Raw genomic sequence first — 17,426 nt, 5'->3', positions numbered from 1 at the left:
CTTGTTAGCAGCAGCTCTGTGATTCTACAGTATATGATTATCAGGATTTTTCTTATAATCCAATATATTTAATAAACATTGTTCTGATCAAAACACTTTCAAATGTATTAATTTAGAAACACAGACATCAATAATCAGCCTGTGAATCTCAACAATGGTGACAATAATAAAGCATGTTGCAGTGGCTGCCACCAATCACAATTCATTAATGGCTCCCATCATGCATTGCGGTATGAATAAATTATGATCTGAATTGTCTATGTAATTTACTTTTCCCAATTGTCACCATTGTTGAGATGCATAGACTGAATCTTTATGTCTGTGTGTGCCTAAAAGAAAGATTTTTTGTTAAAAATAAAACTTTTAAGAAATCCTTTATATTATATCTAAAATTCTGGATATTTATGAAGAATCACAGTTATGCTGTAACCAACAACATAAATCAAAAACATAAAGTTCAAATGATGATTGTCATAACATAACGAACACCATCAGATCACTTTTTTTCTTTGTTCATCTGGCAGTTGTAAGTCTATTCAACAATCAAACAAAAATTAAAGTTAATAATTTAAGGGTCAAGAGCCCAACTAAAGCAAACACCCATCACCATAACGGTGGCTTACAATTTGAGATTTTCTCCTTCAGTGATTCTGCTTGTTATCATCAGGTGTCTTTAATAATGCTCAATCATCACTCAATTAATCACTTAATTGTCTCATTAACTTTAACACTGCTTCAGTGTTACTTTAACACCATGTAGAGTGGGACCATATGTGCTCTGAGCAGTGTTAATTTAACACTGGGGAATTTACTGTGTAGGACAGTCGATCGGCAGGAACAGGGTTGGGCACCCCTGCTCTACCTGAAGAACTGAACCTCCTGCTGTGAATAATCAACGGGTTCATTAAATGTTTTGGGGTCCTTCGCGTGTTTAGCCTTGTTAGATTTAATGTCTTTTCAGTTGATTTCATCTAAAGCTGTGTCTGGAAGTCAGTTGTAGTTCTTGTGTTTCTCTTTTCTTCAGTGATTCTGCTTGTCATCAGGTTTCTTCAATAATCAAACAATCATCAATCAATTAATTATCTAATTAACTCTAACAAAGCTTCGGTGTTTCCCATATGAACACTGAGCGATGGTAATTCAACACTGGGGAATTTACTGTGTGAAGTGATGTGAAGGATAAACCAGATCTGATTCACTGGTTATTACATCAGCATACAGACAAAAGCAAAAAACACTGTTTAGACTTACACAGAATAGCAGAGATGAGAGGATGAGTTTTTATAAAACCTGAAATATGAAGAAAAAGTCAATAAAAACACTGAAATTGTATTGGATTGAGTCTGAGAAAACTACATTCATCATACGTTCCCAGTTCATAAGGTTTTTGGGGCGATGAGAGGCAACCTTTAAACACAAGAAGAATACTGACCTTTATAAAAGGAAGCCATTGTCAGTTTTGACAGTCCAGTTTATTTGTTTATTCACAAACCAGTTCAGAGGACGAGTTTCCTTTACAGTTAGATAAACATATTAGCCATTGCATTTACGTAAAGAAAAAAAAAAAGCTTTGTTTTCTCTGTTTCAATTTACATGTAAAACATTCCACAGCATTTATGATTTTGTTTAAGAGTTACAATTGAGACTTTTAATTGTCAAAGCATATAAAGGATGAAATGATACTCTTGTGTTTACCTAGAAATTATATGAATCATCTTAGAATCACAAGCTGTTTCCCAAAAACATCAGACCTAAAATTGTTGTAAATCTACAAGTGCCCTGGAAGTTGTTCATGAAGTTTCATCCTTAAAAATGTTAGTAAGAGTCCTAACCTGGTCAAAGCCCAAATTACTCCACTATAACTACACACAAATCAATTATAACTAACTACACAACTGTAACACACACATTAATACATGTTTTTGACATAAAGAGAGTGATGAGGATCATTATGAGCAGAAAGAAGATCTTACCTGATATAATCTGATATACAGTGATCATCACCCGACACGACTGACTGTGTGTGTGTTGAGATGATATAGTAAAGTTATCTGTAAATCATTCTAGTGAGGAAATATAAACAAATCTGCTGTTTTCCTTCCTCAAATTCAAATACAACTTTCCACACAATGCTACACAACAAAATCCCCAATGTTAAACCAACACTGTTCAGAGCACATATGGTCCCACTCTACAGAGGGTTAAAGTAACACTGAAGCAGTGATAAAGTTAATTAGACAACTGAGTGATTAATTAAAGGTCCTATGGCATGGAATATTTTATTATATTATAATGTTTCCTGGGGTGCCATTATAATGTAAGTATGTTTTTTAGATCAAAAATGGTCATAATTTAGAAATAAAAGGCATTTTTCCAAGCCTGATATTAGCCTCTGATTTGAACGCTCTGTTTGAAGGGACGTGTCTGCTGTGAGACTTCAGTGTAAACGCCCACTGCTGTGATTGGCTGCTGAGAGACTTCAGTGTTTAAACGCCCACTGCTGTGATTGGCTGACATCCTTGCATATGAAATATCTAGCATTACATGTGGAACTCTCTCGAATAGAGCCCTGCACGGGCCAAAAACTCCAGCCCTAGCCCGGCCCTGGCCCGTGGTGTTCAAGCCCTACCCGACCCCAGCCCGACAACGCCTGCAATTTTTTCAGCCCGAACCCGACCCGACCCGAGACCAACATCAATCACTTTTAAGCTCTCTCTGACGCGCGCGCTCTTTGACGCGCTCTCTCTCTCTCTGACGCGCGCTGTCTCTGCTACACACGCAAACACACGTCGCGCGCTCTCTGATGCGCGCTGTCTCTGCTACACACGCAAACACACACACATCGCGCGCTCTCTGATGCGCACTGTCTCTGCTACACACGCAAACACACACACGTCGCGCGCTCTCTGATGCGCGCTGTCTCTGCTACACACGCAAACACACACACATCGCGCGCTCTCTGATGCGCACTGTCTCTGCTACACACGCAAACACACACACGTCACACGCTACTAAGAGGTAAACTTTTATTATAGGCCTGAAACATCATGCCCAAAAATATTGGACAAACCGTCCATTACACAGAAGCATAAACATTAAGGGAGAATAGTGCTACGGGATCAAACCGCAAAAATAAGTAAATAAACGGCCTACCTTTCTTTGCTTTTCAGTAACTGAAGTGTCACCTGTTTAATGCACGTGAGTGACGCGCACGCGTTCGTGTATGCGTGTTGCGTTTGTGTTACTTTCTTAGGTGATGTATAATATTTATAATATAATCAATATAACAATATTTCATACACACTTCGTGACGTGTGCTCTGCTGCACGTTAATTATATACACAATGAGGAGAGAAGCTAAAATAAGCCCGAGCCCGATCTGTAAAAAAAAAAAAACGGCCCGAGCCTGGCCCGAATGGGCTTAGCCTGTCGGGTCCCGTCGGGCCCCGACGGGCTTGCAGGGCTCTACTCTCGAATACTTTTACTATTACAGCTATTATACGTTTTTACTAACACAGCTATCGAGATTAACGAATCGTGAAAAGTTTTTAAAGTATTTAGATCTATTCCCATCACATAAAACGTTGCAGTGATGAGCATTGAGCAGATGACAGTCTGTTGATCGTGTGAATGAAGATCTTATCATTGCAACGCAATTTCTCCACTCTCACTAATGCTTTCACGAATGCAAACACAATGTAAATACAGTAAGAGCTTCGTTGTGCAGCGTAACAGTGTCATTGATTTGTGCAGCGTAACAAGTGTCCAGATAAACTCACGGAAAGGGATTGTTCTTTGATCGCTTTCTGTATATATTTTAATCACAGTTTAAATATGATTATTTAACGATGTGAAGTTGATCGTTTAGTCACTTGCTTGATTTACTGATGCAAAAACAGTACTGAATGATTTTGAGAGAAAGATTATCTGTCTGAACTTGAACAATTACACATGAGAAATTCACATAACCCACTGGTTCTTCAGAGGCTCGGATGAAGGAACTAAAAAAATACTTTTGTATTCATTTGTACATCCAAACACTGAGCAAGTGCCATGCTTCGCTCGTGTGCAAACCATGATGTCTCTCGAGGAAAAAACAATATTGCGCTCGCGTATCTCATTTTCTCAAGGACGGGCCAAATTCTCTGTGCGGGCAAAGCAGAGAAAGGGGAGGTGACCTTTCCCCTTATGACAACATACAGGGAAGATTCCAGATTCGCCCATCTGAGCTTTCATTTTCTCAAAGGCGGAGAAGGATACCCAGGGCTTAATTTACACCTATCACAATTTCTAGCCATTGGGGGACCATAGGCAGGCTAGGGGAACTCTTATTAATGTTAAAAAAAACTCATAAGGTGAAATTTTCATGTCATGGGACCTTTAAGTGATGATTGAGCATTAGTGATGAACACCTGCTGTTAACAAGCAGAATAACCAAAGGGAAGAGTCACCATTTAAGTCACAATTATGGTGATCAGTGTTTGCTTTAGTTGGGCTCTTGTTCTCTTGTTGGACAATTTTCTAACCCAGGAGGCCATGGGAGAGGATCCGTCAGTGGTCTCCAACTTACTGCCCGCGGACACTTTGTAGCCCACATGGAGCCTGTTAGTTGCCTGCTATTCTATTAATTCATTCTATAAATAGCCCTAACTTGCCAATTGCGATCCACTGTAAATCGGGGCTCCAGACTTCGACTAAATTGTATCATTTTGCAACCCTTTTTTGTGCCGGTGTGGCTAAAATTTAGCATTGTTGCCTCTACAAAATTACATACATCATTTTGGGCTACTGTTTTTGATAACACAAATTGTTACTCAAAATAAACACGACATTCATAGCTCGTATTCAACAGTGTAGAAGCACATTGTGCCGTCATGAACAATGTAGAGGGGAAATAACATGTTAACAATCTCCCTATACTTTAAACAAACAAACAAACAAACAAACAAAAAAATCAAGGAAAATAAAAATGTTATATATATAACCATATAACCAGAAAAACACCATTATTCCATCTGACAGGGCCAGAGTTTCCCCTGCCAGAGTACTCCTCACCACACGTCAAATTCTCTTAGATTGCCAACAGAGAGGAGACAAACTTCCCTCCTTCTCCCATGAGACCAATCAGTGTTCCCCCTTGTGTTCCCCCATCAGGGAGATTTCCAAGGGAAGCATCACTGAAAACGATAAAGTTCAGAACATCATTGTTTCCCAAATGCTGAAACTTGAGTCACCTTTTCAGATTTAATCTTTCTAATCATTTTATTAGTCTCGTGAATAGACAGGACTGTGGCATCTTTTATATTTGACGCTAAGCTGCTTGCATCAAACATAATGTCTGGCGTGGTTTGTTTTGCAACCCACAGTATCTGTCCTATTTCTGACCTAAGCTGCTATCTTATCCTATCTTCTTTTCCAGCTTCAGGAGGGGGCCGGACATAGATTTCTCTGGACAACTGCATATGCTGTAAGAAAGCAGATTTGATGTCCATAGAATGGACATGCCACTTATTTTGACAGATTACTGCTAATAATAACCTCAGAGAGTCGGAAGCACAGGTTGGGGAGTCTTTCTGCAGCTCGTGAATATTAAGCTCTTCAAAACCTCTGGCAACGAGTCGTGCTTTGGGCACAATACCACTGGGAGTTTCTTTGAGACTACCAGTTACGTGAGGAGGCATATATTTGGATTGTACAGAGACATAAACTGCCATCAAGGTGACATCTCATCAGGCCTCATTCTGCACGGGCTACAACTGAGTGGTTTCTAGACACTCTGCACCATAGAAGGAAAGTGCTTCACTGCCTGCCTGCCCTTATTGAAAATATATAATGACCCATCATGTAGGAGAATCAGACAACAATGTCTACAGACTGTTGAGCAGATGTCCTGTATCAGGTGAGATTGGGCAAATATTCCATTTGCATTCCAAATATTCCAAATATGACATGTACTCCTATGGCTTCAGAGTGAGTATATCATGGGTTTATTTAAATTTTTGGGTGAACTATCCCTTTAAGATTATCTCTTTTGATGTTTAGTGCTGTTAGTCACTCAGTTCCCTATTGATCCTATCTGTATATTTCTTTTAGAAGCCTTAGGGTATGAGTGCCTTGTTTTTTTCTCCTGTGTATTGGTTAGAAAAGGAGGTAGGGTAGGCCATTGTATGTTTTATTTCTCTTTTTTTATTTGTTGTTAAGTTCCTTTTCTCGTGGGGAAGTTAGTTTCTGTTGGTTTATTGTTTTAGGCACGAGCTCTCCCATGAAGGTTTTGCTTCCAAACTGTTTGGTTGTTGTTTCTAATTTCTCTCTTTAAAAAAAAAAAAAAAAAAAGAAACAAGTTGTTTTGTTAAAACTACAAATATCACTATGAAAACGATCTAGAGAACAAGAAGAAGAAAAAAATTGGGGTTTGTAATTTATGTTACACCCTAACCTAAACCAGGGACTGTAACATTCAGTGATTCTGCTGATCATGTGTTCACCAGTGTCTGAATCCACTCACTTCTTTTCATTCACTCTGTCAAGTGAGTGTGTAGTGTGTGCTTGAACAGCCTCTCCCTAATAGCAGACCAACACTCAATCTACATTTAATCAAGGTTCAAACTTAACATTGATTTTTCATCAGGTTTGCACCCTGAAATATTGTTATTTCAATGATGAAAAATAAATCAAGATCAATTTAAAATCGATATTTGTTCAACTTAAATTTAATTATTATTTTACATTGAATAAACAATTCAAATCAATCTTGCTTTATGTACAACAGGATCTTAATTAAATATTAAATAAATAGAATAAATCTTACTTTATTTATATGCCGGTGAATCACGCCCACACTCTTTTCTCTCTTTCGAGAAATTGTTTTGTTAAAACTAGTTGAGTTTAATGTGCTGATTCTTGATGTCTGTGTGTCTAAATAATGCATAAGCAAAAGCTGTTTTTGGAGTTTTAAGTTGAACAACAATCGATTTTATGTTGATCTTGATCTATTCTTCAGTGAAATAACATTATTTCAGGGTGCAAACCTGATGAAAAATAATGTTGAAACAATACTCATGCAGTGAGTATGCAGTTTTGGACGAAGCCAATAACTACAACTGACTTCCAGCCAAAGCCTTCAATGAAATCAAATAAAGGTAAAATAAGACAATAAATCTCGCAGAGGAGGATTAAACAACTCAATTAAACTGCATTACCAGCTTCACTAATTACTAACCAGATTGACTTTATTTCTATCAGACGTCTACAGAAGTTAAAATTGAGAATTAACTGAGGTTAAGATATTGTAATGATTATGATTCGATGGACGGTGCGTGACGTCATTGTTACGGACAAACACGGAAGGAATGATGTTTTCGAGGACACCTGTGGACAATGAACAATAATTGGATACTTTTAAAATGGGGGTTGTCGGACACTGAAGGGAGGAGAGACTGAGAAACTGTGTTTTTAACCTGCTGGGTTCACAAAGGGGATCTGTGGCGTTCATGGTTGACTAGCACCACTGACGTGAAGAAAACCGGGGTCCCACTTATTGGCCTGGAGGTAGGCAGTTGGGAGGAAATATAGATAGACAGGGAAGTAAGTGTAGGTGGACCTGGCTGGTTGAAAGAGACCTTCCTATCATTACTGCGGAGGGGAAGGTTGAGTCCTCACAGTGACGGCAGGGTGTCATCGGACGTGGACAGGGAAGTCCGAAATTATTTTAATCATTCTATATGATTTATGTGTGCTGTTGTTGTGTTTAGCCATTGGTGATTATTGCCTTCATGAACTGTATGTTGATTGCCTGTGCTGGTTTTTATATTTAGGGCATGTGATTGATGATTGGAGTTTCTAATTAAGTGTGCTGTGTCTGAGATATCACAATATTTATAGTTTGCTGTGAATTTGGAATGAGTACTTGTTTCCCTTTCAAATGTGTTCACGGTTTAATGAAATAAGATGACCAGTATATGTAATCAGGATATTTAAGTGAGCGAATGCCATACGGCTGCTATTGTTACTAATAAAAAGTGTATTCCTTCTGTAATTCTTGTTTTGGAGTGTGTTTGGTGTGCTCCTCCCGGACCAGACCGGGTTAGAATTAAAGGTGGTGGCAGTATAGGTCTCAAGCCGCAAGAAGGCTTGCCAGTGGCCCCTAGTGGTGGCTAAAATCATCACAATATCGATGATTAATTGGTCAAAATATTGTCACTATTATGATATTGAGTGTTTGCCTTAGTTGGGCTCTTGACCCTTCACTTTCTATGTTAGATTTTTACATCCAAAGTCTCCAATAAACATTGTATAATAATAATAATATATAATTAATTGTATAATACTCTTTGTATGACTTGTGTAATACTCAAAATAGTTTGTGTGTTTTAACGTGTGTGTGTGTGTGTGTTTGGGTAGCATGTGTTTGCATGTATCCACACATGCACAGGTTCAAGCTCACATGCACATATGTGTACATAAACATAATGAACATGCTCCTGAAAACTTTTCAGTCTCTCACATTCACTTTCAATGGCCCATTGAAACAATGGCCCTCAATGGCCCAGTGGAACACCACAAGTGTAACTCTGTGCCATTTTGTACAAAATATAAGATTTTCAAAACAAAATTCCTGGTGAAAAAATTCAATGAAATGGTGTAATCAACAGTGCCAATTTTCTTCAGATTTTATTTAATATTTCCAAAATTATTAAAATGTGTTTTTTTTACTCAAAAAAATTAGATGCCTACTATCAAATAAATGAGGCCTACGATTAAGCAAATGCAAATAGAAATATAAAACCAGTCCTAATTGAAAGAAAACAAGTTGACAAAAAGATTGAATCCAATATTGGGTGAAAATATAGCATAACAAGTGATATAAGTCAAGTCAAGTCATCTTCATTTATAAAGCGCTTTTAACAATGTAGATTGTTTCAAAGCAGCTTTACAGAGATAAACGTATAATTTAAGATAACAGAGATTATAAGCTATTTTTTGTAGTCCGGTCATTTTTGACCAGGAACACCACAAGTGTAACAAGGTGTCAAAAAAACATTTCAGAAGTAGTTATACCATTTGTGAACAAAGTCACTAAGTTTCAGTCCAAAGCGATAACATTATCTAGTATTTTCAGGAAAAAGAAAATCTTCTCCGGGTCAAAATGCTGGAGCAAAAGAGATGTTGATTCAATACAGTTAACATTGACACATTAACATTATTTTGATGGTTTCTGTCTATCTGGGACCCTAATCAAACACACCTTAACCAGCTAATCATTGTCTTCAGGATTACTAGAAAGCTGCAGACAGGAGAGTTTATCAGGGTTGGAGCTAAACTCTGCAGGACAGTGGCCCTCCAGGACAGAGTTTGCCCATCCCTGTCCTAGAGTTTCTTCTAATGAGCTGATGAGTTTTATCAGGTGTGTTTGATTAGGTAGACAAAGAAAACTTGCAGTGTTGGGGGTCCTTCAGGAGCAGGGTTGGGTTCTAAGTGCTGTTCTAAGTGGTTTAGTGTTTCACCAAAGCTTCATCTGCCCATCACTAGACAAAATATATAATAAGAGTCAAGAGCCCAACTAATGGAAACGCTATTCACTGTAATGGTGACTTCAAATGAAACACATTAGAGTTAAACCTCTGTTAATTCTCAATAAAACTTCTGTAGACGTCTGCCAGAAATAAAGTCAGTCTGGTTAGTAATAAGTGAAGCTGGTAATGCTGTTTGTGGAGTTGTTTAATCCTCCTCTGCTGAGATCTTCACGGATTTAATGTCTTCTTTTCTCTTCAGTTGATTTCATCTAAGGCTGTGTCTGAAGTCAGTTGTAGTTCTTGTGTTTCTGCTCGTCTATTTTTCTGTTCTCTTCTTTCCTTCAGTGATTCTGCTTGTTAACAGGCTTATTAAGGCTGAGATGACTCCATGTTTAATATACACAGATTTTGTGGCTCAGATAAGGTCCAGTTCTGGTTTATTTCTTTGCTCTTGGCTGACATGTGGCATTGCTATGGCCTGCTTGTGGCCCATATCTGGCAAACAGGAGAGAGCCGCCCAAGGGCCGTCATTCCACGCTGCATGTGGGCCAGATCATCTTTCCACGTGTGCCAGATGTGGTCTGGATCTGGGCAGACACAATGTTGTTATGAGGTAACCTGATCAGTGGTCCGGTAATCAGTAAGCGCATGAGAGCAGCTGACTGAGAGCGCGCGCAGCTTCACTCCTCCACAACTCACCGGGATTTGCAGTTAGACTAGTTCATTTTAAAATTACGGATTTTGAACTCTGTAAAACACAGTAAAGTTTCCGAACTGGTTTAACATCATGTTCAAGTTTACATTTCTTGAGTTTGACCGCGGAAGGGTCAGTAGTTTGAACGTGACTTTGAGTGTTAATATTGAGGTAAGTTGATTGTCTGTCAGGAGGACGAGGGAACATGACGCCTTTGAGTATTTTTTATTATTATTATTTATTTATACATATAAGATATATAACAAAAACAACAACAAAATAACTTTCCCATAATAATCTAAATGCATTATGTATATTATTTGTTTTTGAAATTTCTGAAAAAATAAAAAATAGGCCTACATTATGAGTGCAATAAAATACAAACCTACAATCATAATACAGTAATTTGACAATGTGTGATATATACAGAGGTAATGGCTGACAGTGAGACAAAAAATAGCCTCTAAAAGGGAAACAGAGCAGAACAGGTCCAGAATATATGGATTAAAGCGGCTGAACCAGAACGACACAGGTCACACTCGGGTCAGTAGAGGGGTTGATGTTAGCTAACCTGCTCAACAGTCGCTTTAAGAACCACCTTTCAGTCTATGAGCCTGTGACGTGCACAAAGAGAGGAGTAAACACTGCTTTCCATGTCTCCTCATTAATGTCATTACCAATGTCTTCTTCTTTGTGCAGGTTAAGCCAGGTGAAGGTGCTCACCGCTGATGACTGCTCGGTTGGTCTTGGTCTTCAAGGAAAAGAAGATCTCCACTGAAGGAAGGCTTGTTTTCTGCTGGTTTACTTTGTTTGTTGTTGATGTTCATTGCTGCTGTTGTTCGGTTCTGGATCATTACAAATCTTATTTTACTTATCCTTTCAGTTGCTAACCTGCTGTGATTTATTACAAAACTTACCCATATTATTTATTTTTGTTGTTAAACGCTCGTCTAAATATTGTTACGTTGATGTAGACACTTTTTATTTGCTGAACCCAACTGTTAAACTGTTGATCTGAAACTGTTTCTCTTGTAAATATTGTATATATACGCCAAACTTGGAAGTTTTGGGGAGTGGGTGCTATTTTTATTTTTGTAATAGTATGCTTTTATCCTGTTTAAAGGAGAGAGGGAGTCAGGGAACTATTTTGTTGTTGTTTTTTTCTTTTCTTTCCTTAAGGTAAGTGTAGATTAGGTCCTTATAGTTAATTTTTTATTTTATTATTATTATTATTATTAGGGGCCAAGCCCCGAAGGGGCAAGGCACCTATTGTATCTGTTAGTTTTCTTATTATTATTATTAGGGGCCAAGCCCCGAAGGGGCAAGGCACCTATTGTATCTGTTAGTTTTCTTATTATTATTATTATTATTATTATTCTTCTTCTTCCCGAATGGGAGTCAATGGCAGCCCTATCAACGGAACATAGGAAAATGATGAAATTTGGTACACTTCTAGTGATTGTAATGAATAGTATTTGGACCAATTTTTTTGTCTCTAGGACCAACTCCATAGCGCCACCACCAGTTCAAAAATTCAACATTGAAATTGTTATAACTTTTGAACCCTTTGATCTAGAGAAATAAAACTTAGTACACCTGATTCCTCTCATCAAGGTGATCACAATCAATGGCTTACATTAAGACTCCGCCCATTACAGTAGTAGCCATTTTGAAAAGTACAGTATTCAGTTTTTTCACTACTCCTCCTTCAGAATTTGTCCAATTTTGTCCAAATTTTGCTCAAATGATCTTTGGACTAAGCCGCACAGAAATGACTGAACAGATTTTTTTTATTCATCTTTGTTCAAAAGTAATTGTGTCGTAAACTTAACGAGGTCGACCCAAAATTGGTTCAGAGGCTGTATCTCGGCCGAAGTTTGATCAATCGAAATGAAAATTGGTACGCTTCATTGGAAGCATGGTCTGAGGGTCCATGCCAAAGTTGGGAACAGCGCCACCTACGGGTCATGAGATATGAAAAATTGCTTTTTTGGTCAATATCTTTTGAGCACTTTGTCAGAAAATCATAAATGTGGTATCTATGGATTCCTTGGGTCATGCCGAATCCGTGGATACCGAATTATCTGAGATGGGATGTACCACGTGTCCGCCATTTTGAATTTTGTCATAATTTGCAATAACTTTTAAACTATTTGACATATCTTCACAAAATTTAGTATGGATCATCGACACAATGTCCTAAAGGTACATGAGAAGATTGAACACAGCGCCACCTAGTGTTCCAGAGATATGAGGTATTTTGCAAAAACTCTTATAACTTTTGAAAACATTGTTCAAATTTTGATTTCCTTACGTCATTATGTTTCTTGGCTTATGCCGATTCCGTTGATATCTCATTTGTCATTTTCCAACAATGTGACTATCCGCCATATTGGAACAAATGAAAAACAGTTTTTTCGCTACTCCTCCTTCAAATCTTGCTCAATTTTGTCCAAAATTTGATCAGATGATCTTTGGACTGAGCCGCACAGAAATGACTGAACAGATTTCTGATATTCGCTACCGTTCCAGAGATATTCATCTTCAAAGTTGACCTAGCCTGTGTTTTTTGCCTTATGCTAGTTAACTTAGCATAATAATTGGTTAGCATGCTAACCAGATGCCATTCTTTCTAATGTGGCTCTTCAGCTATCAGGATAACCATAAGCTACATTAGCATTAAGCTAGCTTAGCATGCTAATCTCGTTAACATGATTTTGTGTGCTTATTCTTACACTGAAGCCTCTGCTCTGAAGCTTTGTAAAGCAAGTCCTCTGGGTGGCGCAATCTGTTCAACCATGCGTCATGAATCCCGAACCGTTCCGGTCGTGGGTTCGAGACCAGTGTGGGGCAACTTTGGAATTTGTGTATAAAATTGTAATTTCAACTCCTTTATCATCTGGGTAAAAGCTGTACTAATGTTTCTAACACTGGGATTAGAAATGTGTTTTTTCTACATTCTGTGTTTGTTCTCATCAGAACTTTTGTTCATTTTGATTTCATCCTATCTGTACCTCTGAACCCATCTGTTCTTCATGTACATTCTATTTCTGCTGTTTTTGCTCTTCTGGCTCCGCATTGCGCTACAGCCCTACTGTGCTACAGCGGCTTGGCCCCTGTATTGCTGCTTGCAGCTATATTTAGGGGCCAAGCCCCGAAGGGGCTATGGCACCTATTGTATCTGTTAGTTTTCTTATTATTATTATTATTATTATTCTTCTTCCTCCTCTTGAAGTCTATGGCAGCCCTATGAACCATACATAGGAAAATGATGAAATTTGGCACACTTGTAGTGATGGTAATGAAAAGTAATTGTAGCAATTTTTGAGTCTCTAGGACCAACTCTATAGCGCCACCAGCAGTTCAAAAATCCAACATTGAAATGGTTATAACTTTTGAACCCTTTGATCTAGAAAAATGAAACTTAGTACACCTGATTTATCTCATCATGCTGATCAGAACCAATATCTTACATCAAGACTCCGCCCATTACAGTAGTGGCCATTTTGAAAAGTACAGTATGCAGTTTTTTTGCTACTCCTCCTTCAAAATTGGTCTAATTTTGTCCAAACATGTACTCAAATGATCTTCGGACTGAGCCGCATAAAAGTACTGTCCCCGATTTTTTTGCTATATTGGAAAAAAAAAAGTTATGATGTCGCAAACTTAACGAGGTCGACCCAAAATTGGTTCAGAAGCTATAGCTCGGCCAAACTTTGATCAATCGAAACGAAAATTGGTACACTTCATCGGAAGCATGATCTGAGGTTCCATGCCAAAGTTGGGAACAGCGCCACCTACGGGTCATGAGATATGGAAAATGCATATTTTGGCCAATAACTTATGAACAGTTTGTCAGAAAATTATAAACTTGGTGTCTATCGATTCCTTGGGTCATGACAAATCCGTGGATATCGATTTTGCCATGATGGGATGTACCACGTGTCCGCCATTTTGAATGATGTCATAATTTGCAATATCTTTTAAACTATTTGAAATTTCTTCACCAAATTTGGTATGGATCATCATTAGCATGGCCCGAAGGTACCTGAGAAATTTGATCACAGCGCCACCTAGTGTTCCAGAGATATCATTGTTTTTTGAAAAAACGCTTATAACTTTTGCTAACATTGCTTGAAATTTGATTTCTTTATGTCAATATATTCCTTGGCTTATGCCGATTTCAACGATATCTCATATGTTATTTATCAACAATGTGACTGGCCGCCATATTGGAGTGAATGTAAAACAGTTTTTTCGCTACTCCTCCTTCAAAATTGGTCTAATTTTGTCCAAACATGTACTCAAATGATCTTCGGACTGAGCCGCATAAAAGTACTGTCCCCGATTTTTTTGCTATACTGGAAAAAAAAAGTTATGATGTCGCAAACTTAATGAGGTCAACCCATAATTGGTTCAGAGGCTGTAACTTGTGAACAGTTTGTCACAAAATCATAAAATTGGTGTCTATCGATTCCTTGCGTCATGTCGAATCTGAGGATATCTATTTTGCCAGCATTGGATGTACCACATCATAAGCTATATTAGCATTAAGTTAGCTTAGCATGCTAATCTCGTTAACATGATTTTGTGTGCTCATTCACACACTGAAGCCTCTCCTCTGCAGCTTTGTAAAACATGTCCTCTGGGTGGCGCAAGTGGTTCAACCATGCGTCATGAATCCCGAACCATTGTGGTCGTGGGTTCGAGACCAGTGTGGGGCGACTTTGAAATTGTGTATAAAATAATAATTTAAATTCCTTCCGGCTCTGCACTGCTGTTGGTGCTTAAATGCTAGCTGTGCTGCTGTAATTGATGTGCTTACTGTGCTTGATGTACATTAAATTTCTGATGTTTTGCTCTTCTGGCTCCGCATTGCGCTACAGCGGCTGTTGCTTGCTCTGCCTTGCAGGGCTTGGCCCCGTATTGCTGCTTGCAGCTATATTAGCAATTGTTATTGTCAAAATAACAATTCTTCTTCTTCCGCAAATGGGAGTCTATGGCAGCCCTATGAACCGTACATAGGAAAATGATGAAATTTGGCACACTTGTATTGATGACCATGAATAGTAAATGTAGCAATTTTTGTGTCTCTAGGACCAACTCTATAGCGCCACCACCAGTTCAAAAATTCAACATTGAAATGGTTATAACTTTTGAACCGTTTGATCCACAGAAATGAGACATAGTACACCTGATTGCTCTCATCATGCTGATCACAACCAATACCTTACATTAAGACTCCGCCCATTACAGTAGTGGCCATTTTGAAAAGTACAGAATTCAGTTTTTTCGCTACTCCTCCTTCAAATTTTGTCCAATTTTGTCCAAACATGTGCTCAAATGATCTTCGGACTGAGTCGCACAGAAATGACTGAACCGATTTTTTTTATTCATCTTTGTTCAAAAGTTATGGTGTCGCAAACTTAACGAGGTTGACCCAAAATTGGCTAAGAGGCTGTATCTCGGCAAAAGTTTGATCAATCGAAACGAAAATTGGTACAATTCATTGGAAGGATGTTCTGAGGGTCCATGCCAAAGTTGGGAACAGCGCCACCTACGGTTCATGAGATATGAAAAATTGCTACTTTGGTCAATAACTTTTGAACAGTTTGTCAGAAAACCATAAATGTGGTATCTATGGATTCCTTGCATCATGCCAAATCCGTGGATGCCAATTTTGTCAAGATCGGATGAACCACGTGGCCGCCATTTTGAAGTTTGTTATAATTTGCAATAACTTTTAAACTATTTGACATATCTTCACAAAATTTAGTATGGATGATTGACACAATTCCCTGAAGGTACATGAGAAGACTGAACACAGCGCCACCTAGTGTTCCAGAGATATAAGGTCTTTTGCAAAAACGCTTATAACTTTTGAAAAAAAAAATTCAAATTTTGAGTTCTTTGCTTCATTATTTTCCTTGGCTTATGCCGATTCCGTCGATATCTCATTTGTCATTTTCCAACAATGTGACTATCCGCCATATTGGAACAAATGAAAAACATTTTTTTCGCTACTCCTCCTTCAAATTTTGTCCAATTTTGTCCAAACATGTGCTCAAATGATCTTCGGACTGATCCGCATAGAAATGACTGAATAGAATTTTTTGCTATACTGGGAAAAAAAAAAGTTATGATGTGGCAAACTTAACATGGTCGACTCAAAATTGGTTCAGAAGCTATAGCTCTGCCAAACTTTGATCAATCAAAACGAAAATTGGTACACTTCATCGGAAGCATGATCTGAGGTTCCATGCCAAAGTTGGGAACAGCGCCACCTACGGGTCATGAGATCTGGAAAATGGCTATTTTGGCCAATAACTTTTGAACAGTTTGAACAGAAATTTTATCAAATGATCTTTGGACCGAGCCGCACAGAAATTACTGAACAGATTTTTGATATTCGCTACCATTCCCGAGATATTCGTCTGCAAAGTTGAGCTAGCCTGTGTTTGTTGCCTTGCTAACCAATTCACGTCCTCTGAGTGGCGGAAGTTGCTAAACCACATGTCATGAATCTCGAATCATTCCGGTCGTGGGTTCGAGTCCTGTGTGGAACAACATTAAAACTTTGTATAAAGTTGTCATTTCAATTCCTTCCGGCTTTGCACTGCTTTTGGTGCTTAAATGCTTGCTGCGCTGCTGTGCTTGATGTACATTTACATGTATATTCAATTTCTGCTCTTTTTGTTCTTCTGGCTCCGCACTGCTGTTGGTGCTTAAATATATGCTGCGCTGCAGTGCTTACAGTACTTGCTGTGCTTCATGTACATGATGTGCTGGCTGTGCTTGCTGTGCGCCATACTTGTTCTGCTTGCGGTGCGTTTAAGGGCTTGGCCCCTGTATTGCTGCTTGCAGCTATATTTAGGGGCCAAGCCCCGAAGGGGATAGCCCCTATTGTATCTGTTAGTTTTCTTATTATTATTATTCTTCTTCTTCTTCTTCCGCCAATGGAAGTCTATGGCAGCCCTATGAACCGTAAATAGGAAAATGATGAAATTTGGCACACTTCTAGTGATGGTAATGAATAGTAATTGGACCAATTTTTGAGTCTCTAGGACCAACTCCATAGCGCCACCACCAGTTCAAAATTTCAACATTTAAATGGTTATAACTTTTGAACCCTTTGATTTAGAGAAATAAAACTTAGTACACCTGATTCCTCTCATCATGCTGATCACAACCAATACCTTACATTAAGACTCCGCCCATTA

At 38.4% G+C, this 17,426-nt stretch overlaps 1 protein-coding gene across 3 annotated transcripts in view; it reads right to left on the bottom strand.

The window, feature by feature from the left end:
- The window catches only part of LOC307152307 (uncharacterized protein), a 147,951-nt gene that overhangs the window by 57,995 nt on the left and 72,530 nt on the right, over positions 1-17,426 (bottom strand). The window contains exons 1-3 of one of the 3 annotated variants that reach the window (XM_079860836.1): positions 1,974-2,029; positions 1,433-1,512; positions 1,252-1,290 (exon numbers count right to left, since the gene is read on the bottom strand). The exons of 1 other annotated variant lie outside the window; for it this stretch is intronic. In XM_079860836.1, coding sequence (XP_079716962.1) covers positions 1,252-1,290; positions 1,433-1,451 — 58 coding nt within the window. In that variant the 5' untranslated portion in view covers positions 1,452-1,512; positions 1,974-2,029. Of the gene's footprint in view, positions 1-1,251; positions 1,291-1,432; positions 1,513-1,973; positions 2,030-17,426 lie in introns of those variants that run through there. One more of the 3 variants, XM_079860837.1, reaches the window with a different exon arrangement.

The sequence above is a fragment of the Squalius cephalus genome (assembly GCF_949319135.1).
Source record: "Squalius cephalus genome assembly, chromosome: 2".
Lineage (NCBI taxonomy): Eukaryota > Metazoa > Chordata > Actinopteri > Cypriniformes > Leuciscidae > Squalius > Squalius cephalus.
Note: the sequence above shows the minus strand (reverse complement) of the source record. Positions and strands in the feature narration are given on the sequence as shown.